Source organism: Oncorhynchus tshawytscha, linkage group LG07 (assembly GCF_018296145.1).
Source record: "Oncorhynchus tshawytscha isolate Ot180627B linkage group LG07, Otsh_v2.0, whole genome shotgun sequence".
NCBI classification, from domain to species: Eukaryota; Metazoa; Chordata; class Actinopteri; order Salmoniformes; family Salmonidae; genus Oncorhynchus; species Oncorhynchus tshawytscha.
The window spans coordinates 67,302,966-67,329,068 of NC_056435.1; the positions used below are offsets into that span (position 1 = coordinate 67,302,966).

The 26,103-nt window shown below is 42.8% G+C and overlaps 1 protein-coding gene and 1 long non-coding RNA gene across 4 annotated transcripts in view; one reads left to right on the plus strand and one right to left on the minus strand.

Moving 5' to 3' along the window:
* The window catches only part of grip2b (glutamate receptor interacting protein 2b), a 205,900-nt gene that overhangs the window by 108,756 nt on the left and 71,041 nt on the right, over nt 1–26,103 (minus strand). For 2 of the 3 annotated variants that reach the window (XM_042324859.1, XM_042324860.1), the window contains exon 3: nt 929–1,064. In XM_042324859.1, the coding sequence (XP_042180793.1) occupies nt 929–1,064 (136 nt within the window). The remainder of the gene's footprint in view (nt 1–928; nt 1,065–26,103) is intronic. The other variant, XM_042324861.1, reaches the window with a different exon arrangement.
* LOC121846816 lies at nt 18,346–19,473 on the plus strand. Its single transcript, XR_006083810.1, has 4 exons — nt 18,346–18,474; nt 18,766–18,859; nt 19,130–19,231; nt 19,313–19,473. It is a non-coding gene; the product is annotated as an uncharacterized LOC121846816 (long non-coding RNA).

Here is a 26,103-nt window from a genome sequence, read left to right on the forward strand (position 1 = left end):
GGGCCCACAGGACAGTAGTGTGTTATGTAGGGGAAATGGTGCTATTTGGGACTCAGCGTGGGTCAGAGGCTGTTAGTGGTGGGTGAGAGGCTGGAGGTCTAGGCACTAGGAAGGGAACATGTATCCATCCACATTGAGTAAGCATGAGGGGCTGAAGGTCTAGCAGAGCTGAAGGAAAATGTTCCTTTGATATAATATACACTGACTGTACAAACCATTAGGAAATAATATTGAGTTGCACCCCTGATTTTGCCCTCAGAACAGTCTCAATTCGTCAGGGCATGGTCACTACAAATGTGTCGAAAGCGTTCCACAGGGATGCTGGCCCATGTTGACTCCAATGCTTCCCACAGTTGTGTCAAGTTGGCTGGATGCCGTTTGGGTGGTGGACCATTGTTGATACACACGGGAAACTGTTGAGAGTGACAAACCCAATAACGTTGCAGTTCTTGTCACAAACCAGTGCGCCTGGTACCTACTACCATACCCCGTTCAAAACCACTTCAATATTTTGTCTTGCCCATTCACCCTCTGAAAGGCACGCATACACATTCCATGTCTCACTTGTCTTGCTCAATTGAAAGAGCAAAGTGTTCCTAATGTTTTGAACACTCAGTGTCTGTTTAATGGGCAATAAAGATATCTAGCCTATTGTAGGCAGAGAACATGTAGTCCAGTCCTCTGTACATGAGCCAGCAGCCTATGGCAGGGTTGACCTCTCTCTCCTGTGTGTTCCGGTCGATGAAAGCTCAAGTCAGAGTTGACCTCTCTCTCCTGTGTGTTCCGGTCGATGAAAGCTCAAGTCAGAGTTGACCTCTCTCTCTCTTCTATCTTGATGTGCTTGCTTGCTTGCCTGTCTCATACCCTCATGGAATACTTTCACAAAAAAAAAGTAAATACCTCATTGTTCACAAAAGTGAGATCTCACCTGGCAGCCAGTCCTCCTGGTCGTAGGTTGGAGACGCGGGGCTTTCCGTCCTTGTCTGTTCCTCCGGAGATGGTGAGGCCCAAGGTGCTGCCTTCCTTCTTAATCAGCTCTACTATCGTCACACCCCGCAGATCTTCTACCCCAAACACAAACACACACAGCACACACAGACACAGTCAATAATAGTATGGATGTTATAGTAACCAAGCCTTCACAACCACAAGGACACTTAGGCTGCGTTTATACAGGCCGACAAATTCTGATCAGCTGTTTCCCATAATTGGACAAACAATCAGAATTGGCCATAGAACCACAGGAACCACTGAGGTAACATCTGGTTAGTATATATCAGCTCTTCTACCCATAAACACAACCAAGGTTTTAATGGTTATATATTAGCTTAGTGAGCTTTCTCAGCATGTACTGTTGCTCTAATGACTTGGAAAAGGAGTTTTTCCAGACCGTCTCCAACACAATCTTTCTCTGCAATCTGCTTCTCGTTTGGCCCAAGAGTCACACTGAACCTTTAGTGAATATTACATATGTAACTCATGGGTATTCACAATGCATGGCACACAAGATATATAGTGCATCATCTGTTCTTCTCTTATGTGTGGACTTAAACATAAAAGCCCACAGCCTTTGGATAGGTGTAGAGCAGTGGTTCTTCATCCTGATCCTGGGGACCCAAAGCTTTATACATTTTTGGGTCCCCAGGACCATGATTAAGATCCTCTGGTTTAAAGGAATAGATGTTGAGAGGAACCAGCCTAAGAACGTGATACAAAAGCGGAGTTGTCTGTTTTGTTCACTAGGAGTCTCGTCCTCAGGATGTAATTGGTATGTTGTCTGTTTTGTTCACTAGGAGTCTCGTCCTCAGGATGTAATTGGTATGTTGTCTGTTTTGTTCACTAGGAGTCTCGTCCTCAGGATGTAATTGGTGTGTTGTCTGTTTTTGCACGAGGAGTCCTCAGGATGTAATTGGTGTGTTGTCTGTTTTGTTCACTAGGAGTCTCGTCCTCAGGATGTAATTGGTGTGTTGTCTGTTTTGTTCACTAGGAGTCCTCAGGATGTAATTGGTGTGTTGTCTGTTTTGTTCACTAGGAGTCTCGTCCTCAGGATGTAATTGGTGTGTTGTCTGTTTTGTTCACAAGGAGACTCGTCCTCAGGATGTAATTGGTGTGTTGTCTGTTTTGTTCACTAGGAGTCTCGTCCTCAGGATGTAATTGGTGTGTTGTCTGTTTTGTTCACTAGGAGTCTCGTCCTCAGGATATAATTGGTGTGTTGTCTGTTTTGTTCACTAGAGTCCTCAGGATGTAATTGGTGTGTTGTCTGTTTTGTTCACAAGGAGACTCGTCCTCAGGATGTAATTGGTGTGTTGTCTGTTTTGTTCACTAGGAGTCCACAGGATGTAATTGGTGTGTTGACTGTTTTGTTCACTAGGAGTCCTCAGGATGTAATTGGTGTGTTGTCTGTTTTGTTCACTAGGATGTAACTGGTGTCAGTCAAGTAAGAGCGCCAGATGCATAATAGTCATTTAAAGTGAAACAGTGTAGCTACATGTAAAGAAAGTGATTATGAACCCCACAAACGTTGTGACCAGGTGCTACTAATCACCCCAAACAACTCCAAACAGGTAGACCTACTCCAAACAACCCCAAACAGGTAGACCTACTCCAAACAACTCCAAACAGGTAGACCTACTCCAAACAACCCCAAACAGGTACCCTACTCCAAACAACTCCAAACAGGTAGACCTACTCCAAACAACCCCAAACAGGTAGACCTACTCCAAACAACCCCAAACAGGTAGACCTACTCCAAACAACCCCAAACAGGTAGACCTACTCCAAACAACCCCAAACAGGTAGACCTACTCCAAACAACCCCAAACAGGTACACGTACAACACTAAACAGGTAGACCTACTCCAAACAACCCTAAACAGGTAGACCTACAACATTAAACAGGGAGACCTACTCCAAACAACACTAAACAGGTAGACCTACTCCAAACAACTCCAAACAGGTAGACCTACTCCAAACAACTCCAAACAGGTAGACCTACTCCAAACAACTCCAAACAGGTAGAACTACAACACTAAACAGGTACACCTACTCCAAACAACACTAAACAGGTAGACCTACTCCAAACAACACTAAACAGGTAGACCTACTCCAAACAACCCCAAACAGGTAGACCTACTCCAAACAACACTAAACAGGTAGATCTACTCCAAACAACCCTAAACAGGTAGACCTACAACACTAAACAGGTCGACTTACAACCCCAAACATGTAGACCTACTCCAAACAGGTAGACCTACTCCAAACATCCCCAAACAGGTAGACCTACTCCAAACAACACCAAACAGGTAGACCTACTCCAAACATCCCCAAACAGGTAGACCTACTCCAAACAACCCTAAACAGGTAGACCTACTCCAAACAACACCAAACAGGTAGACCTACTCCAAACAACCCTAAACAGGTAGACCTACTCCAAACAACCCTAAACAGGTAGACCTACTCCAAACAACACTAAACAGGTCAACCTACTCCAAACAACACTAAACAGGTAGACCTACTCCAAACAACACTAAACAGGTAGACCTACTCCAAACAACCCCAAACAGGTAGACCTACTCCAAACAACCCTAAAGAATCCCAAGTCAACATGCTTTCTCTGCTGAGTTTATAAAACGTTAAAAAGAGCATCACAGTTGTTTTATGTACAGTGCTGTCAACACAACACAAGTTGCTGTTACTCACGTCCTATTGCAGTATACAGCCCTTCGTATTTGTATTTATTACGGATCCCCCATTAGCTGTTGCCAAGGCAGCAGCTACACTTCCTGGGGTTTTAACAGCATGTACAAAAGTCGATTTAATCCACAGTTGAATTAGTCCCCTCGTTAAGGGCTTGTAAGTAAGAATTTCACTGTAAGGCGAATTACCTGTTGTATTCGGCGCATGTGACAAATACAATTTGATTTGATTTAAAGTAGTGGGGGGTAAAAAACTCACGTCCTGTTGTAAATCAAAGGAGAAGATCCAGGCTTGCGCTCTCAATATCCACCCAAAGGAATGTTCTTTCTTTCAACAGACCTTTCCCACTGAAACTCTGACATGTTCAAAAGCGAATACTGGAACAATATTTCCAACTTAGAACATGGGGAATGGTCAGAGGTGATCTATAGAACACTAATGTAATTTATTTTGCGAGTTTGTGATGTCATTAAACATTTAATAAAGGAAATACTGTAACTTGGAAAGTATACCCACTACATGTATGAAGTTTCCACATTACATGTGTTTTGCATGTAATATGAAAAAATAGGAAAGTGTTTTTGTTAAGAGAAAGATGTGATTTGAGAAGCTATAAGAGATAATTGTTAACCATGGACTTTGCACAGTGAGTAGTTACCGCCCTGAGTGAAGTCACAGAGCATGTCAGCCTGCCAGAACCGCCACTTTCCTGCACAATGTATAAATTATGGTTTAAGAGAGTACATACCAGACCAGAAAGATGTGAAGCTACAGCTGCACATTTAAAGTGGTTTGAACTCTGAATTTCAACACGAGGTAGAGACGATAAACTAATCTCCTGGACAATCCCTGGTATGGCTGATTAGCTGTCCTAAGTAAAGTATCTTCGAAAGCAAATTTAAGAAGGACCATTCTGCTACTCTGCTCAAACCATCGTATTACGCTACTCTCATCACCCCAATGGGAAACCATCGATAAGGCTGGCTAGCCTACCTTCAACGAAGCATCATCAAGAGTGAATGGAAGGAAAATAAACTCTGTAGTTCTGTTCAGGACTACACGACAAGTCACTGGATACCGGACAACGACAAAGAAGGACAACAGTATAAGACTTGTCAGAACCATTTTGGACAATCAGAGCCTTACAAGCGTGCCGCGAAAAGGCCCAACCCCCTTTCTAAGGTGGCCCTGTTCAGTGAGAGCTCCACGGCGACCCCAGACATTTCACGTAAATACATTCATGATTTCTTACTCAAAGTGGGCGGCGGTTTGTCTGCAAATTATATGGTTAATGTAGGTGAGAGTAGTTTCGGAATGTACCAATGTTAAGTGTCTCAGTCCCTCTCTCTCTCCTCTCCATCTCTTCTTTAACAAGTAGCCATGTTGTTGTCATTCTGCTAGGGACCTGTTTTCACCAAATTATGTCTCTAGACAATAACTGGTGCAGTGTGTATTTTTATCCTGTGTTCCCACTTAATTAGACAGTAAATAAATAATTAAACCAATTTGTGTAGTACTGAATCATGAGTAAGGCTGGTGTTTTTGCAGATGCAAGGAGGTTACGACTGTTCAGAATGATGATATGATACGAGGTTATGATTAATTCGTTGACTGTTTATAGATGTGATAGGTAAATGATTCGGGAGATGGTAACTCTTTAAAGAACCGCTCTCGTGGTGCCCCAATTCCTAATGAGTTAATTGGTACATGATTAATTTCATTGGGTATCAATTAAACATAGTTGGTTAATTAGATAAATTAATCACAAGCATGCATACAGAATATTTAATGCAATCATTGGCATAATTTACATCTTTCAGACAGCCTCTTGTGTCACTTCCATCTTTTGAAGCCAGGACACTTCACTGGTAACTGAACTCAACTAGAAACAATCATTTTTACTCTCTCTTACTTTCATGTAGGCTATGTTTGCTTTAATCTCATCAGGAGCTCTATTTTCCCGTGTGCCCTGTTATTCATTCATCCGTGCTACCCATACAAATGTGAGTTGCGGTTGCTTTTTAAAAATGTTTTATTGAAAAAGAAAAACTAAATCTATTTCATGAATGTTAGGAGTACAGCAATAAGCTCAAATTCTCCTCTTTCTAAGAAACCACTGATATTTACACCCTTGATGGTTATTATTGGGAGAAAATCAGATGGTCTGAGTGATGGAAGCGGAGAGAACAGACCATGGCTCGGGTGGCTACCTGAATGTGCACATGAAGTTAGAGGTAGACTAATATATTCATTATTTAATATATTCATTATTTAACAGAAAATAATGCTATTATCGTCACTAAAATTGCTGTGACTAAAACTAGACTAAAAATAGACTACACATTGGTGGTGGACGATTTGGGAATCTTGAAAAGTGTTATATACACTGAGTGTACAAAACATTAAGGACACCTTCCTAATATTAAGGGCACCTTCCGTATCCTCTGCAGCAGAGGTAACTCTGGGTCTTCCTTTCCTGTGGCAGTCCTCATGAGATCCAGTTTCATCATAGAGCTTGAAATTGTCGGCATTGACTGACCTTCATGTCTTATTAAAGTGATGATGGACTGTCATTTCTCTTTGCTTATTTCAGCTGTTCTTGCCATAATATGGACTTGGTCTTTTACCAAATAGGGCTATCTTCTTTATACCTACCATGTCACAACACAACTGATTGGCTCAAACGCATTAAGAAGGAAAGAAATTCCACAAATTAACTTTTAAAAAGGCACACCTGTTAATTGAAATGCATTCCAGGTGACTACCTCATGAAGCTAGTTGAGAGAATGCTAGGAGTGTGCAAAGCTGTCAAGGCAAAGGGTGACTACTTTGAAGAATCTAACACCTAAAATATATTTTGATTTGTTTAACACTTGTTTGGTTACTAATTGATTCCATATGTGTTATTTCATAGTTTTGATCTCTTCACTATTGTTCAACAACATAGAAAGTAGTAAAAAAATAATTATATATATATTGAATGTGTAAGTGGTGCGTAACTGGTGGCAGTGAAGTCAGACGCAGGAGAGCAGAACTAGGTAATAGCCGGAGCAGTTTAAATTCAAAACCAACGGCATAAAGTATAAACCAACATGGGTAGAAAACCCGACGCGCACCAGTAACCATGTGCACCATCACTTACAACAAACAATACCACACAAAGACATGGGGGGAACAGAGAGTTAAATACACAACACTTAATGAGGGAACTGAGAACCAGCTGTGTAGGAAAACAAGACAAAACAAATGGAAAATGAAAAGTGGATCGATGCCTGCTAGAAGCCCGCCGCCTGCCCGCCGCCGAACAAGGAGAGGAACCGACTTCGGTGGAAGTCGTGATAGTACCCGCCCCGCGCGCGCCGACGCCGGCCTCGAGGATGACTCGGAGGGTGAGGTGCAGGACGATCCGTATGGAGACGGTGGAACTCCCGCAGCATTGAAGGGTCCAACACGTCCTCCACCAGAACACAGCATCTCTCCTCCGGACTGTACCCCTCCCAGTCCACGAGGTACTGAAGGCCCCTCGCCCTCGCCTCAAATCCAGTATGGATTAAACGGAGTATGCCGGGGCCCCCTCGATGTCGAGAGGGAGCGTAGGAACCTTCCACACCTCAGACTACTGGAGCGGGCCAGCCACCACCGGCCTGAGAAGAGACACGTGGAACGAGGGATTAATACGGTAATCGAGGGGAAGCTGTAACCTGTAACAGACCTCGTTCACTCTCTTCAGGACTTTAAATGGCCCCACAAACCGCGGACCCAGCTTCCGGCAGGGCAGGCGGAGGGGCAGGTTTCGGGTCGAGAGCCAGACCCGGCCTCACTGCGGTGACGGTATGCGCTGGCTTTCAGGCGCAGCACGGGGCGCTGAAGTTGTACATGAGCAGCGTCCCAGGTCTCCTCAGCGGGCCAGAACCAGTTGTCCACCGCAGGAGCCTCGGTCTGACTCTGATGCCAAGGCTGATACCCCAACATGCTGGAAGGGGGACAGGTTAGTGCAGGAGTGGCTGAGCGAGTTCCAGCCATCTCTGCCCAGGGCACAAACGCCACCCACTCCCCGGCCGGTCCTGGCAATAAGACCTCAGAAACCTACCCACATCCTGGTTAACTCTCTCCACCTGCCCATTACTCTCGGTGTGAAAACCTGAGGTAAGACTGAGTTGCCTTCTTTTTGGAGAAGGCGAGAGCCAAATCGGCATATTCAGGGGGAGACCTGTTCTGGAGTTTCCACCGTAGTAGCACTAACGAAAACCCCTAAACACCTCCCTGAGCACTCTCGCGACCACCCTGTGAGAGCCCTCTGTTGCCATAAAATGGTGAGGGTCATGACGAGCTAACCAGGGAAGGCCTAGTACCATGGGAAACGCAGGAGAGTCAATGAGGAAGAGGCTGGTTCTCTCCTCGTGACCCCCCTGCGTCACCATGCCCAGGGGGATGGTAGCTTCCCTAATTACCGGACCCTAGTGGTTGACTGCCCAGAGCGGGAACTGGGAAAGGCCTAACCACTGGAACAGTAGGGATCCCTAACCTATGGGAGAATGCTCTGTCAATAAAATTCCCAGCCGCACCTGAATCGACGAGCGCCTTATGCTAGGAATGCGGGGAAAACTCAGGAAAGTAAACATGCACAAACAGGTGTACAACAGAGGGCTCTGGATGAGAGTGGTGCAGGCTCACCGGGGGCAACGCCAGAGTGCCCTGCCTGCTGCCTCGACCACAAGAGGAACCAACCCGGCACCGACCAGCAGTGTGACCTCTGTGGCCACAGGCAGTACACGTAAAAGCCCCTCCTCCGGCCTCCCTGAGTGCAGCACCTCCCAGCTCCATAGGCACCGGAGCGGTGGTGCTGGAAGATGGAACCGACAGAGCCCTCTCTAGACGTCTGCGGGTGTCCAGCAGTTTATCCAACTGAATGGACAGGTCCACCGGCTGGTCGAAGGTGAGGGTGGTATCCCTGCAGGCCAGCTCCCGACGGACATTCTCGCACAGACTGCAATGGTAGTGGTCGATAAGGGCCCTGTCGTTATAATTCACTGTATCACAATTCCAGTGGGTCAGAAGTTTACATACACTATATTGACTGTGCCTTTAAACAGCTTGGAAAATTCCAGAAAATGATGTCATGGCTTTAGAAGCTTCTGATAGGCTAATTGACATCATTTGAGTCAATTGGAGGTATACCTGTGGATGTATTTCAAGGCCTACCTTCAAACTCAGTGCCTCTTTGCTTAACATCATGGAAAAATCAAAAGAAATCAGCCAAGACGTCAGAAAAAATATCGTAGACCTCCACAAGTCTGGGTCATCCTTGGGAGCAATTTCCAAACGCCTGAAGGTACCACGTTCATCTGTACAAACAATAGTACGCAAGTATAAACACCATGGGACCACACAGCCATCATACCGCTCATGAAGGAGACATGTTCTGTCTCCTAGAAATGAACGTACTTTGGTGCGAAAAGTGCAAATCAATCCCAGAACAACAGCAAAGGACCATGTGAAGATGCTGGAGGAAACAGGTATAAAAGTATCTATATCCACAGTAAAATGAGTCATATATCTACATAACCTGAAAGGCCGCTCAGCAAGGAAGAAGCCACTGCTCCAAAACCGCCATAAAAAAGTCACACTACGGTTTGCAACTGCACATGGGGACAACGATCATACTTTTTGTAGAAATATTCTCTGGTCTGATGAAACAAAAATAGATCTGTTTGGCCATAATGACCATTGTTATGTTTGGAGGAAAAAGGGGGAGGCTTGCAAGCCGAAGGACACCATCCCAACCGTGAAGCACGGGGGTGGCAGCATCATGTTGTGGGGGTGCTTTGCTGTAGGAGGGACTGGTACACTTCACAAAATAGATGGCATCATGAAGATAGAAAATTATGTGGATATATTGAAGCAACATCTCAAGACATCAGTCAGGAAGTTAAAGCTTGGTCGCAAATGAGTCTTCCAAATGGACAATGACCCCAAGCATTCTTCAAAAGTTGTGGCAAAATGGCTTAAGGACAACAAAGTCAAGGTATTGGAGTGGCCATCACAAAGCCCAAACCTCAATCCTATAGAAAATGTGTGGGCAGAACAGAAAAAGCATTTGTGAGCAAGGAGGCCTACAAACCTGAGTCAGTTACACCAGCTCTGTCAGGAGGAATGAGCCAAAATTCAACTAACTTATTGTGGGAAGCTTGTGGAAGGCTACCCGAAACATTTGACCAAAGTTAAACAATTTTAAGGCAATGCTACCAAATACTAATTGAGTGTATGTAAACTTCTGTCCCACTGGGAATATGATGAAATAAATCATTCTCTCTACTATTATTCTGACATTTCACATTCTTAAAATAAAGTGGTGATCCTATAACTGCCCTAAGACTGGGAATTGTTACTTGGATTAAATGTCAGGAATTGTGAAAAACTGAGTTTAAATGTGTTTGGCTAAGGTGTATGTAAACTCCCGACTTCAACTGTATGACTTTACATGTAAGAAATATGTACAAATGGACATGCAAATGTGAATTTTCTGCTTGCATGTTACACATTTCGACAAAAATAAATGTACTATATACATGCAAATGTGCATATCATTTTTCTGTGCACTACAGTATTGTACAGTATTGACTTTTCCCAGGAAACTTTTACCTACTGTTGAAATCGGTATCTAAAAAGCTCAGTGTGAAACACAATAGTGTTCAGCTCGACAAAACCGACCTTCTGGTATAGTTCAGTGAGCAGTCAGTGTCTACAAAAAAATACAACAAACATTCCCAGGGTTGACTGCCATGCTGAATTAAAAAACAACAACATTTTGACCAGTACGGCTCACACAATGACAATTTTTAAAAACATTTTGGTGGCATTGGCCAATTTACTGACACAGTAACTAGGTTTTGAATCATTAATTAAATGTTTTGGGTCGGTTACTACGTTCTGCAGACTTGCAATACAGTTGAGATGTCCCATAAAACAGATTGCACTTACAGTTTGAGAATGTTAAGACTGTTTCAGAACATTTGCCAAAGCGATTGAGAGAAACGGTAAAAAGCTGTAGTGTACCATTACAGACAAACAAGCTATAGCTGTAGTGTACCATTACAGACAAACAAGCTATAGCTGTGGTGTACCATTACAGACAAACAAGCTATAGCTGTGGTGTACCATTACAGACAAACAAGCTATAGCTGTGGCACGTTCAAAGTGCCACATTCCATATCATCACTGTCTGATGAAATCCTGGTAACTCCAAATTTGGTGTTTTAAATGTTTTGACATTAATCAATATTATTGGTAGCCCTTTACCTCTGTATTCATCTGTTTCAGGCCCATTGACCAATGAAATGTATTCAAAATAGCTTTTCATCAAAACTCTTAAGTCCATTGGCTCTCAAAGCAGTCGGTCAAACCCTGTATCTCCACCATGGCTCTTGAAGAGAAGGGCGCATCTTCACTTTTCTAAGGAGACTTTGGTTCATGTTTGAGTACTGTTGCCAGATATGATCAGAGATAAGTTGCACTTTAATCAATGTAATGTTGTATCTTTCTGGAGTAAGACAAATATTTCTCAGATATAAAACTGCTGTTGATATTGTGTTTTGAGGGAAAGTGCAAATGAAATGGCTAGGTAGCTAGCTAAATTGAACAGATTGATCAGATGTGCGTGGCAGTTGCTAGCTAACTACTAGCTATCGTGTCATCAGCAAGGTTACTGCTAGTGTAAGAATGTTTTGAAGATAAATACACAACGTAGAGGATGAGAGGATGAGAGTACTAAACAGGCAATAGGGAATTGTCAATGTAAATAGGAGTTGGGTTTCAGTTCAACAGCTGTTTAGAATCTTTGGAATGTCACTCCTGAACTCAGAGCTACGTGTGCTACGGTCTGTACATTGAGTCCGGAGCAGGATCCTTGTTATTTGGCCATTGGCCCAGTTGTACTGCAAGGACTTCTGATTGGTCAACCCCAGGTTAGGATGGGGGGTTATAAATGACATATTGTTTCTTTGTTCTGTGGAGAAAAGCTGAGGACAGGGGAGACTGAACATCTACAGTGCATTGCAAAAGCATTCATCCCCCTTGGCATTTTTCGTATTTTGTTGCATTACAACCTGTAATTTAAATGGGGTTTTATTTGGATTTCATGTAATGGACATACACAAAATAGTCCAAATTTGTGAAGTAAAATGAAAAACATTATTTGTTAAATATATATTTTTTTATGTAAAAGTGGTCCATGCATAAGTATTCACCTTTAATATGAAGCCCCTAAATAAGATCTGGTGCAACCAATTACCTTCAGAAGTCACAATCTAAATGTCACATGCTCTGTCACATGATCTCAGTGTTCGTATATACACCTGTTCTGATAGGCCCCAGAGTCTTCAAAATCACTAAGCAAGTAGTACCACCGAGCAAGCGGCACCATGAAGACCAAAGAGCTCTCCAAACAGGTCAGGGACAAAGTTTTGGAGAAGTACAGATCAGGGTTGGGTTATAAAAAAATAGTAGAACATTTTGAACATCCAACGGAGCACCATTAAATCCATAATAAAAAAGAATTGAAAGAATATGGCACCACAACAAACCTGCCAAGAGAGGGCCGCCCACCAAAACTCACAGACCAGGCAAGGAGGGCATTAATCAGAGAGGCAACAAAGAGACCAAAGATAACCCTGAAGGAGCTGCAAAGCAGAGATTGGAGTATCTGTCCATAGGACCACTTTAATCCGTACACTCCACAGAGCTGAGCTTTAAAGAAGAGTGGCCAGTGAGGAACATAATCATAAGGAAAATGGCAGTGTTTAGGCAGCTCCGGATTTCTTTCGAAAATATGAATTGTTGATATGAAAATGGCAATGCTGAAGTACTGAAATTGATTAACATTCTAAATTGCCACTGAATGATGTAGCTAATTCATTTAAAATTGTGGTATTGATAGTGTTTCTCTTATTTGAAATGTTTAAGACAACAGACATCAAAGAGCAGAGCAGACAACAGCAGAGCAGAGAACTACCAAACAGGGGTCAGAAGAGCAGTGCACTACAGGAGGGTAAACAACAGAGTAGGAAGCTACAGGAGGTTCAATAACCGAGTAGGAAGCTACAGGAGGGTCAACAACAGAGCAGGAAGCTACAGGAGGGTCAACAACCCGAGCAGGAAGCTACAGGAGGGTCAACAACAGAGCAGGAAGCTACAGGAGGGTCAACAACAGAGCAGGAAGCTACAGGAGGGTCAACAACCGAGCAGGAAGCTACAGGAGGGTCAACAACAGAGCAGGAAGCTACAGGAGGGTCAACAACAGAGCAGGAAGCTACAGGAGGGTCAACAACCAAGCAGGGAGCTACAGGAGGGTCAACAACCGAGCAGGAAGCTACAGGAGGGTCAACAACAGATCAGGGAGCTACAGGAGGGTTAACAACTGAGCAGGGAGCTACAGGAGGGCAACAACATTGCAGAGAGCTACAGGAGGGTCAACAACAGAGCAGGAAGCTACAGGAGGGTCAACAACCGAGCAGGAAGCTACAGGAGGGTCAACAACCGAGCAGGAAGCTACAGGATGGTCAACAACAGAGCAGGAAGCTACAGGAGGGTCAACAACAGAGCAGGAAGCTACAGGAGGGTCAACAACCGAGCAGGGAGCTACAGGAGGGTCAACAACCGAGCAGGGAGCTACAGGAGGGTCAACAACAGAGCAGGAAGCTACAGGAGGGTCAACAACAGAGCAGGAAGCTACAGGAGGGCCAACAACAGAGCAGGGAGCTACAGGAGGGTAAACAACAGAGCAGGGAGCTACAGAAGGGTCAACAACAGAGCAGGGAGCTACAGGAGGGTCAACAACAGAGCAGGAAGCTACAGGAGGGTCAATAACCGAGTAGGAAGCTACAGGAGGGTTAACAACAGATCAGGGAGCTACAGGAGGGTCAACAACAGAGCAGGGAGGTACAGGAGGGTCAACAACAGAGCAGGGAGCTACAGGAGGGTCAACAACAGAGCCGGGAGGTACAGGAGGGTCAACAACAGATCAGGGAGGTACAGGAGGGTCAACAACAGAGCAGGGAGCTACAGAAGGGTCAACAACCGAGCAGGGAGAGCAAGGAGCTACAGGAGGGACAACAACAGAGCAGGGTGCTTACAGGAGGGTCACAACAGAGCAGGGAGAGCAGGGAGCTACAGGAGGGTCAACAGCAGAGCAGGGAGCTACAGGAGGGTCAACAACAGAGCAGGGAGTACAGGGAGCTACAGGAGGGTCAACAGCAGAGCAGGGAGAGCAGGGAGCTACAGGAGGGTCAACAGCAGAGCAGGGAGAGCAGGCAGCTACAGGAGGGTCAACAACAGAGCAGGGAGCTACAGGAGGGTCAACAGCAGAGCAGGGAGCTACAGGAGGGTCAACAACAGAGCAGGGAGCTACAGGAGGGTCAACAACAGAGCAGGGAGCTACAGGAGGGTCAACAGCAGAGCAGGGAGCTATAGGAGGATCAACAACAGAGCAGGGAGAGCAGGGAGCTACAGGAGGGTCAACAACAGAGCAGGAGGGTCAACAACAGAGCAGGGAGCTACAGGAGGGTCAACAACAGAGCAGGGAGCTACAGGAGGGTCAACAACAGAGCAGGGAACTACAGGAGGGTCAACAACAGAGCAGGGAGCATGCTAGAGTGGCTAATGCTACTTCCGGATGTTGCTGCAAGCGATAGTCAACATCCAGGACTAGCAATCCTAGGTATTTACCACTTTAGCGTGGTGGAGGAAAATTGTGTTTCATAAAGAATGTTCGCATATTTTCCCCACCTTCTCGCTATTTAATAGAGTTAAGAAGGAAATCAACGCCTTTGCAGCCTGAATGATTCATTTTTTATGTACGAACCGGTCCCCGGGGATAGGAGTGTATAGCAGGCTGCATACAATGCCTTTGGACGGTAAGATGAAAGGACTCAATATTACCATCTGCTGGCCTTTGGGCTAGCTACAGCCTGGAGTGTGCGCCTGGACTTTGGGGAATAAACAAAGTGAGTTATTCAACTGGAATTGCAACGATTGATTGTAAGTACAACACATGGTGTCTTAGTTAATCATTAGTATGCCTACACACTTTATAAATGATTCACATGATTCATCTTTCATGCTTGTCAGTTAATGGAGAATTATCACTGTGTTTACTGCCCGTTCTAATCAATGATTTAAAGAAAAATAACAAAATGCTACATAAAAGTGTGCAAAACCGTTTATTATTATTATTATTGTTATTTGTTCGTAAAATAGCAATTATTTGTTGATGTGTGAATATCTGATTTGTTGGCAATTCATTTTCTCTCGGTCCCAGCTTTGATGCACCTGTACTGACCTCGCCTTCTGGATGATAATGGGGTGAACAGGCAGTGGCTCGGGTGGTTGTTGTCCTTGATGATCTTTTTGGCTTTCCTGTGACCATGGGTGCTGTAGGTGTCCTGGAGGGACATCACCCCCGGTGATGTGTTGTGCTCATATAAAGTGTGCAAAACTCTATTATAATCGCTTATTGTTATTATTTGAATTCTTTGGTAAAATAGCAATTATTTGGTGATGTGTGAATATCTGATTTGTTGACTGTTCCGTTTTTTTTCACTTCCTGAAAAGTTGCCTTTTTTATATGAGGTTATGAACTCATTCCACGGAAAACCAAGTGTCTGCGGGTTTTTGTTCGTCCCTTGTACTTGGTTGATGAATTAAGGTCACTAATTAGTAAGGATCTCCTCTCACCTGGTTGTCTAGGTCTTATTAATTGAAAGGAAAAAACAAAAACCAGCAGACACAAGGCCCTTCATAGAATGGGTTTGACACCCCTGGTGGTCTAAGATAAAAGTGGAATTAGCTGACACGGCAGTATGAGTGGGTCCTAAAGCTCAGAATGGGGTAATGAAAGGAGAAGTTAAGACAGAGGAAAAGGCTGTCTGTTAGAGGCAGAGAGGAAAGAAAGGAACCTATGGCCAAGAGTTCCGTCTAAGCACGATTTAGAAGAAGTAAGTCAAAGATAAAGATTGTTAATGATCTTGACTTCCAAACTGACAAAATAGCCCAGCTGCAGAAGGGAAGACAGAATGCACTTTTCATTTATTTTAATACATTTTTTCACACCTTTTCTCCACAGTTTTGTGATATCCAATTGGTAGTTACAGCCTTGTCTCATCTCTGCAACTCCCGTACACCATGCGTCCTCCGAAACACGACTCTGCCATGCCACACTGCTTCTTGACATACTGCTCGCTTAACCCGGAAGCCAGCCGCACCAATGTGTTGGAGGAAACACCGCACAACTGGCCACCACGTCAGCGTGCATGCGCCCGGCCCACCACAGGAGTCGGTAGAGCATGATGGGACAAGGACATCCTCTAGTTTTTACATGTTGATGGCTACTTCCCAGTAAGGGGACTTATACAGAAGTCTTTTGGACGTCTTCTTTTGGTCCTGACTGGGACCCGCCTTATTTGTTTGGTGCGGTACGGACTGGGACCCGCCTTATTTGTTTGGTGCGGTCCGGACTGGGACCCGCCTTATTTGTTTGGTGCGGTCCTGACTGGACCAGCCTCATTTGTTTGATGTGGTCCGGACTGGGACCCGCCTTATTTGTTTGGTGCGGTCCTGACTGGACCAGCCTCATTTGTTTGGTGCGGTCCTGACTGGACCAGCCTCATTTGTTTGGTGCGGTCCGGACTGGGAACCGCCTTATTAGTTTGGTGCGGTCCGGACTGGGACCCGCCTTATTTGTTTGGTGCGGTCCGGACTGGGACCCGCCTTATTAGTTTGGTGCGGTCTGGACTGGACCAGCCTTATTAGTTTGGTGCGGTCCGGACTGGACCAGCCTTATTAGTTTGGTACGGTCCGGACTGGACCAGCCTTATTAGTTTGGTGCGGTCCGGACTGGCTTTAATATCATTGTCCATGGACGTGATTCTAAAAGCATTGCTACGGAAAAGTCATAGTTCAATCGAAATGGCGTGTTTCAGGGAATTTCATCCCGACACGTTGATTTCTGGACATCCATGTTAGGTTCAGATTTGGTGCGATCCGGACTGGCCTTGATTTGGCCCAAACATAGACATATACTGTATGTATGGTTCAGATTTGGTGCGATCCGGACTGGCCTTGATTTGGCCCAAACATAGACATATACTGTATGTTTGGTTTAGATTTGGTCCGGTCCCCATTCCATGCAATTGATCTATTCCAGAGCTAGCACACCTGATTCAATTTGTCAACACATCCTCAAGCTCCTGAATCTCAGCTAGCTGTTGTAAGATAAATGCATTAACTGTAAGAGTATCTGATAAATTACTCAAATGTAAACATCAGAGTACAGCACATAACAGTACAGTAAAAAAGTTGAGAAATTATTTTCAACATTCATTCAGAACAGAAAATGAACCTGATTCCAATGTCCGGAAAAGACTCACTGTCAACGTCAGGAAAATATGTACTTTCAACGGTGGGAAAATACGTACTCTTAACATCTGTAAAATATGTATTTTAAACTTCCTGAACATACATCTTTTCACCTTTCATTCAGAACCTAGAATGAACCTTACTTCAACATCTGGAAAATATGTGATTTTGCTTACTGGGTTAAGACTTTTGGGACTGAAAAGTATCTTGACAGTGTCGATCAGTTGTCTCATGTGTTGATCTAATTAGCTAGCTAGCTAGTATATGTACACTCACATCAATATACAAATAATATTTAAATCCTTGTATTTGTTTGTGGCCTTTTATGAAGACAGCGTCCCAATTTTCCCTTGCCATAAGAGTTAAGTCTTGCGACAGACATCCCCATACAATAAAATAAACGGTACCAAACCATCACCAATCTGAGGTAAAAGCGATGAGTACTGTAACATCACTAAATTGCATGAAAATGGGAGCTAGTGTAAGGCACTAACACAAACTGTCGATATTAGGAAAATTAGCAGTTTATAAAATAATTTAGTATGGCAAAAAATAATTCTGTTTTTCGATGATAGTTAATGTTGCCACATTAAAAAAAATCAAACACTAGATAGTTCAGAAATGCTCCTGAACATAATTGAACTAGTAGCTCCAGACTAGAGCTTCCATAGTCTGCCTGAATGTTTGATGTCCCCAATAGTATCATTTTCTTTACTATACATTGACCCATGCCTTTTCCCTGCGTCTATGAGAGACTCACTGTCTTTCTAATCTAAATGCTGTAACAGTGACAAGGCATTCAACGCGACAGAGAAGGACTGAGGCAAAATGAAGCCTGATCGCTCAACTGACTGTGTTCTAATGAGAACACAACATGACATGAGACCGAGGGGGGAGAAATGGAAAGGAGGAATTGTTCTATAGCAATACTAGAAACAATGTCCTGCATGGAAAACAATTAGGCAATTTAATACGGTTAATGTTTTGCCAAATCGGGGAACTTGATGAGATAATGTTCATGGAAAGCTTTCTTTTATTGTTGCGGTTTTGTGACAGTCTTTCTATTGTAAATACATGAGTAATGTACTGTAGTGTGGATAATCCCAGCAGAATATTATACATTCCTTGTCTCCTACGTGTTTTTACAACTTTATCAACTTTCAAAGCAGCATAAATTAATAAACGGTAAAAAAAATAATCTCACATGGACGTGTTGAGTAACATGTGTTGCAATCAGACTTTAGCCTTTAATCAACTATGGGAACATGGCAAATAAGCCATTGAGTCATTGCCACCAGCTCAGACCGCCCCTCCATATTACTTCAATACACACAATATATTTGGATTTATCCAGTTAACTGTGACCATGGTAAGAGTGTTTTTTCATTGCGTTTGTTATTTTGTATTCATATTCTGATTATTTTCTTTGCCTAATGTGTCACTGGGGGTCTGAGAAACAGACTGTTTGTGTCATGTGAATTTTTGTCTCAAGTGTTTTTTGTCTAAACGGTTTATGAGGACAAGCTTTGGTACGCTTTAGTAAACATTTAGTCATGTGCAAGCATCGTATTTTCTAAATGTACACCTAAAGCAGTGAAAGACACAGAAGTATTTGAGCATATATGTAAAGATATCTGAGGAAATCTATATATAAACACAGACAGAAGACAATGACTCCAGCACAATGAATATCTTGGATATTGATGACGACATGTATGTCAAGCCCAGAACAAGACATGGCTTTCAATACTCAGGTATCAACGCACACACACACACACACACACACACACACACACACACACACACACACACACACACACACACACACACACACACACACACACACACACACACACACACACACACACACACACACACACACACACACACACACACATTGTCTGTGTTTGAGTCTAATGGTGGCGGGGTTGAGTTGAAAGCAAATAATGAATTTCTGTAAAATAAAATAAAAATGAACAATAAATGTTGGTGCAAAGATTGTATGAAACATTCTTGTGATTCAGTGCATTTTCAGTGGTGGAAGAGATCATTCGGAGTTGCTGCATTGTGTCTTGGATTGCTGTGTATTCTCCTACTGGCTGGGATCATAGGCATGTGTGTCAACTGTAAGTTTAGTATGTTTTCACTGAAGCATTCTTAATGATCAGTGACATAATCATTGATTAATATTTTATCTGTTCCCTTAGACACTGGTCAGCATTCCCGTGATGAAAGAGAAAAAGTGAGAGACCAGCTACAAACCAGTAATAACAACCTGACTAAAGAGAGAGACCAGCTACAGACCAGTTATAACAACCTGACTAAAGAGAGAGACCAGCTACAGACCAGTTATAACAACCTGACTAAAGAGAGAGACCAGCTACAGACCAGTAATAACAACCTGATTAAAGAGAGAGACCAGCTACAGACCAGTTATAACAACCTGACTAAAGAGAGAGACCAGCTACAGACCAGTTATAACAACCTGATTAAAGAGAGAGACCAGCATCAGAGGGAGACAGAAAAGCTGAAAATCAAAGGTAACATTTCAATTTACTGAACAATTGGAAATTACTGTCTGTATTACATAATAAAATAACAACTATATTACGTTGAGACAGTTAGATCACTTATTTCATCCACTAGATTTAGATTACTACATTTTTACTCAAAATGGCTAATATTTGGGGAGAGAAATATGATGGTGCATGCTGGAAGACGTTTAGAAGTTTGTTAGTGTTGAAGAATTGATGCCGGTGTAGTAGAGGGAGGGACTGTTTTATAAATAGTTGATAGTAGTCTTCAATGGGAGACTAGGCAGTAGAAGTAAGCAGCCCAGAAGTACTAGTAGCAGTACATCGCAGAAGTAATAGTGAATGTTTTAGATAGGTGGGCCATGGGTTAGCTATAGTAAGTAGGTTTGCTATTGTAGTTAGTGAGTGGGGTTTTGTTATAGTGGGCTAGTTTAGTGGGTAGGGGTTAGTTGTGTGACATAATCAGTTTTATATGCTCCCCCAGTGCTATAACTTATAACTAAAGTACTACTGCAGTCACTATCATTACTATAACATATTTAACAACCACAAATACAAGCTAGCAAGCATGCACATTTTAATTTGGAAATGTACATTTTCTAGTTTCTCTGTTCTCAGTTCGTCCTCAGGTATCCTCCTCTCCTTCCTTGTCAGCTGGTGATTTATTCAGAGGTCCCTAATTCAACAGGGCCCTAATCTTCAAAAAGTCCTGTCCACCACAGGCTCTGCTTACAACAATCAAACAGGTACTTTCTGTATTCAAACATTCTTCGCTATGTCCCTGTAGGAAATGTGGCGTTGAATGGAGTGGCCACTCAGTCATCACTGTATAATAATCGCGACGCTTCCGATGCCATCGATGGGAAAAGAAACACACACTATGGATCCTGCACCCACACTCTGAAAGACAGAAACCCGTGGTGGAGAGTGGACCTGCTGAATGTGTACAGAATAACAGATGTCACCCTCACCAACAGAGGAGACTGCTGTCCTGAGAGGCTTGATGGTGCTGAGATCCGCATCGGTAACTCATTGGAGAACAACGGCATCAACAACCCCAGGTGACACATATAGATGTTGGTACATTTTTATGTCCTGTCTCTAAGGTTTTCTGATACATTGGTCTTCATCCATGCTACTGTAGCTATTCTGTGGCTTCATATTTAACAGAGTCAGAATATGTATGGTACATTATAGAATGTCTTAAATCACTCTGATTATCTCATCTCTTTCTCTCTCCCTCTTTCACTCCATATCTGTCTCTCCATCTTTCTTACTCTCTCGCTCAGATGTGCCGTCATCTCCCACATCCCAGCAGGAGAGTCCCACACCTTCCAGTGCAATGAGATGGAGGGTCGCTACGTTGTTGTGGTCATCCCTGGCAGGTCGGAATGGCTCACTCTGTGTGAGTTGGAAGTTCATGGTACTCCTGCAGGTAATAATCCGTAACTGTCTTCACTGGTCGCATTCATCATCAAGTAAGGTTTACATTACTTTTATCCACTGAGTGTACGGAACATTAATAACACCTGCTCTTTCCATGACATAGACTGCCCAAGTGAAACCAATTGAAAGCTATGATCCCCTTATTGATGTCGCTTGTTAAATCCACTTCAATCAGTGTAGTTGAAAGGGAAGAGACAGGTTAAAGAAGGATTTTAATACTTGAGAAAATGTAGACATGGATTCTTTGTGTGACATTCAGAGGGTGAATGGGCAAGACAAAAAATATGTACGAGCCTTTGAAAGGGGATGGTATTAGGTGCCAAGAGCACCGGTTTGTGTCAAGAACTGCTATGCTCCTGTTTTTTTTTTACACTCAACAGTTTCCCATGTGTATCAAAAATGGTCCACCACCCAAAGGAAATCCAGCCAACTTGACACCACTATGGGAAACAATGACATCAACATGGATCAGCATTCCTGTGGATCGCTTTCGGGAACCTTGTAGAGTCCATTGCCAGAGGAATTGAAGTTGTCCTGAGGGCAGAAGGGAGTGGGGGGGGAAGCATTCTAAATCCTCAGTGATGTAATCACTGATTCACTTTTTCACTGTTCCATTAGTCACTGGTGAGCATTCCGGTGCAGAGAGAGACAGCTTACAGACCAGTTATAACAAGCTGACTAAAGAGAGAGACCAGCTACAGACCAGTTATAACAACCTGACTAAAGAGAGAGACCAGCTACAGACCAGTAATAACAACCTGACTAAAGAGAGAGACCAGCTACAGACCAGTTAAAACAACCTGACTAAAGAGAGAGACCAGCTACAGACCAGTTATAACAACCTGACTAAAGAGAGAGACCAGCTACAGACCAGTTATAACAAACTGATTAAAGTGAGAGACCAGCTACAGATATGTAATAATAACCTAACTAAAGAGAGAGACCAGCTACAGACCAGTTATAATAACCTGATTAAAGAGAGAGACCAGCTACAGACCAGTTATAACAACCTGATTAAAGAGAGAGACCGCTACAGACCAGTTATAACAACCTGATTAAAGTGAGAGACCAGCTACAGATATGTAATAATAACCTGATTAAAGTGAGAGACCAGCTACAGATATGTAATAATAACCTTATTAAAGAGAGAGACCAGCTACAGATATGTAATAATAACCTGACTAAAGAGAGAGACCAGCTACAGACCAGTAATAACAACCTGACTAAAGAGAGAGACCAGCTACAGACCAGTTGTAATAACCTGACTAAAGAGAGAGACCAGCTACAGATATGTAATAATAACCTAACTAAAGTGAGAGACCAGCTACAGACCAGTAATAACAACCTGACTAAAGAGAGAGACCAGCTACAGACCAGTAATAATAACCTAACTAAAGAGAGAGACCAGCTACAGACCAGTTATAACAACCTGACTAAAGAGACAGAACAGCTACAGACCAGTTATAACAACCTAACTAAAGAGAGAAACCAGCTACAGACCAGTTATAACAACCCGATTAAAGAGAGAGACCAGCTACAGACCAGTTATAATAACCTAACTAAAGAGAGAGACCAGCTACAGACCAGTTATAACAACCTGATTAAAGAGAGACACGCTACAGACCAGTTATAATAACCTAACTAAAGAGAGAGACCAGCTACAGACCAGTTATAATAACCTAACTAAAGAGAGACCAGCTACAGATATGTAATAATAACCTGACTAAAGAGAGAGACCAGCTACAGACCAGTTATAACAACCTGACTAAAGAGAGAGACCAGCTACAGACCAGTTATAACAACCTGACTAAAGTGAGAGACCAGCTACAGATATGTAATAATAACCTCACTAAAGAGAGAGACAAGCTACAGACAGGTTATAACAACCTGATTAAAGTGAGAGACCAGCTACAGATATGTAATAATAACCTGACTAAAGAGAGAGACCAGCTACAGACCAGTTATAACAACCTGATTAAAGTGAGAGACCAGCTACAGACCAGTTATAACAACCTGACTAAAGAGACAGAACAGCTACAGACCAGTTATAACAACCTAACTAAAGAGAGAAACCAGCTACAGACCAGTTATAACAACCCGATTAAAGAGAGAGACCAGCTACAGACCAGTTATAATAACCTAACTAAAGAGAGAGACCAGCTACAGACCAGTTATAACAACCTGATTAAAGAGAGACACGCTACAGACCAGTTATAATAACCTAACTAAAGAGAGAGACCAGCTACAGACCAGTTATAATAACCTAACTAAAGAGAGAGACCAGCTACAGATATGTAATAATAACCTGACTAAAGAGAGAGACCAGCTACAGACCAGTTATAACAACCTGACTAAAGAGAGAGACCAGCTACAGACCAGTTATAACAACCTGACTAAAGTGAGAGACCAGCTACAGATATGTAATAATAATCTCACTAAAGAGAGAGACAAGCTACAGACAGGTTATAACAACCTGATTAAAGTGAGAGACCAGCTACAGATATGTAATAATAACCCGACTAAAGAGAGAGACCAGCTACAGACCAGTTATAACAACCTGATTAAAGTGAGAGACCAGCTACAGATATGTAATAATAACCTAACTAAAGAGAGAGACCAGCTACAGATATGTAATAATAACCTGACTAAAGAGAGAGACCAGCTACAGACCAGTTGTAATAACCTGACTAAAGAGAGAGACCAGCAACAGATATGTAATAATAACCTAACTAAAGTGAGAGACCAGCTACAAACCAGTAATAACAACCTGACTAAAGAGAGAGACCAGCTACTGACCAGTAATAATAACCTAACTAAAGAGAGAGACCAGCTACAGACCAGTAATAGCAACCTGACTAAAGAGAGAGACCAGCTACAGACCAGTTGTAATAACCTGACTAAAGAGAGAGACCAGCTACAGATATGTAATAATAACCTAACTAAAGTGAGAGACCAGCTACAAACCAGTAATAACAACCTGACTAAAGAGAGAGACCAGCTACTGACCAGTAATAATAACCTAACTAAAGAGAGAGACCAGCTACAGACCAGTAATAACAACCTGACTAAAGAGAGAGACCAGCTACAGACCAGTAATAACAACCTGACTAAAGAGAGAGACCAGCTACAGATCAGTTATAACAACCTGACTAAAGAGAGAGACCAGCTAGAGACCAGTTATAACAACCTGACTAAAGAGAGAGACCAGCTACAGACCAGTAATAATAACCTAACTAAAGAGAGAGACCAGCTACAGACCAGTTATAACAACCTGACAAAAGAGAGAGACCAGCTACAGACCAGTTATAACAACCTAACTAAAGAGAGAAACCAGCTACAGACCAGTTATAACAACCTGACTAAAGAGAGAGACCAGCTACAGACCAGTTATAACAACCTGACTAAAGTGAGGGAGGGACTGTTTTATAAATAGTTGATAGTAGTCTTCAATGGGAAACTAGGTAGTAGTAGTAAGCACCCCAGAAGTACTAGTAACAGTACATTGCAGAAGTAATAGTGAATATTTTAGATAGGTAGGCCATGGGTTAGCTATAGTAAGCAGGGTTGCTATTATACTGTAGTTTGGTTCGTGAATGGGGTTTTGTTATAGTGGGCTAGTTTAGTGGGAAGGGTTTAGTTGTGTGACATAGTCAGTTTTATATGCTCCCCCCGTGCTATAACTTGATTGGTAGAACATATTTCTGTTCTGATTTCAGATTTCATATGCTCTAAGTTTTTGTCCAAGCTGTTGGGAAAGTGGTCAAAATGTCAAATGTTTGGAAAAGTTAAGAGAAAGTAGGTGTTGTGGTTACTAAAACAGCAGTATCTCAAGATACAGGTACACTAGCGTTAGCTACTCTACCTGCAGTCTTCCAGTCACTGCACTAACGCTAGTTAGCATTGGCTCGCAAAACTAACTCTAACTTCCTTCATACAGGACGCAGAGTCATGAAACTCCTTTCCATGAGTTCATCTGACTCTGTGGAAGTAAATAAAGGAAGTAGCACTCTAAAAAAGAATGATTAAGAAATGTTTCAAATGAAACTTTTGCGATATCAAGCCACAATAATTTGCATAACATTATAAGGACACAATGTCAACTATACACGGTGGGAGACATTTTAAATGCTACTGCAATTTAACCATTCCAGCTACAAACATAAAATCAACTTGAACATTTTACAAATATTTATAAATTATAACTATTTAAAGTTGCTTAAATTAGCATAAAATCACCCCCAACAGTATTAGTATATTTTGAACCTTTAAAGATACAGACACCACATCAATTATCACTTGTTCAGGCTATAAATCAATCAATCACTCAATTAATCAAACTACTTTTTCAATTATAACCAGTCATTACCATTACTACTGCAGTCACTATCATTACTATAACGTATTTAACAACCACAAATACAAGCTAGCAAGCATGCACATTTTAATTTGGAAATGTACATTTTCTAGTTTCTCTGTTCTCAGTTCGTCCTCAGGTATCCTCCTCTCCTTCCTTGTCAGCTGGTGATTTATTCAGAGGTCCCTAATTCAACAGGGCCCTAATCTTCAAAAAGTCCTGTCCACCACAGGCTCTGCTTACAACAATCAAACAGGTACTTTCTGTATTCAAACATTCTTCGCTATGTCCCTGTAGGAAATGTGGCGTTGAATGGAGTGGCCACTCAGTCATCACTGTATAATAATCGCGACGCTTCCGATGCCATCGATGGGAAAAGAAACACACACTATGGATCCTGCACCCACACTCTGAAAGACAGAAACCCGTGGTGGAGAGTGGACCTGCTGAATGTGTACAGAATAACAGATGTCACCCTCACCAACAGAGGAGACTGCTGTCCTGAGAGGCTTGATGGTGCTGAGATCCGCATCGGTAACTCATTGGAGAACAACGGCATCAACAACCCCAGGTGACACATATAGATGTTGGTACATTTTTATGTCCTGTCTCTAAGGTTTTCTGATACATTGGTCTTCATCCATGCTACTGTAGCTATTCTGTG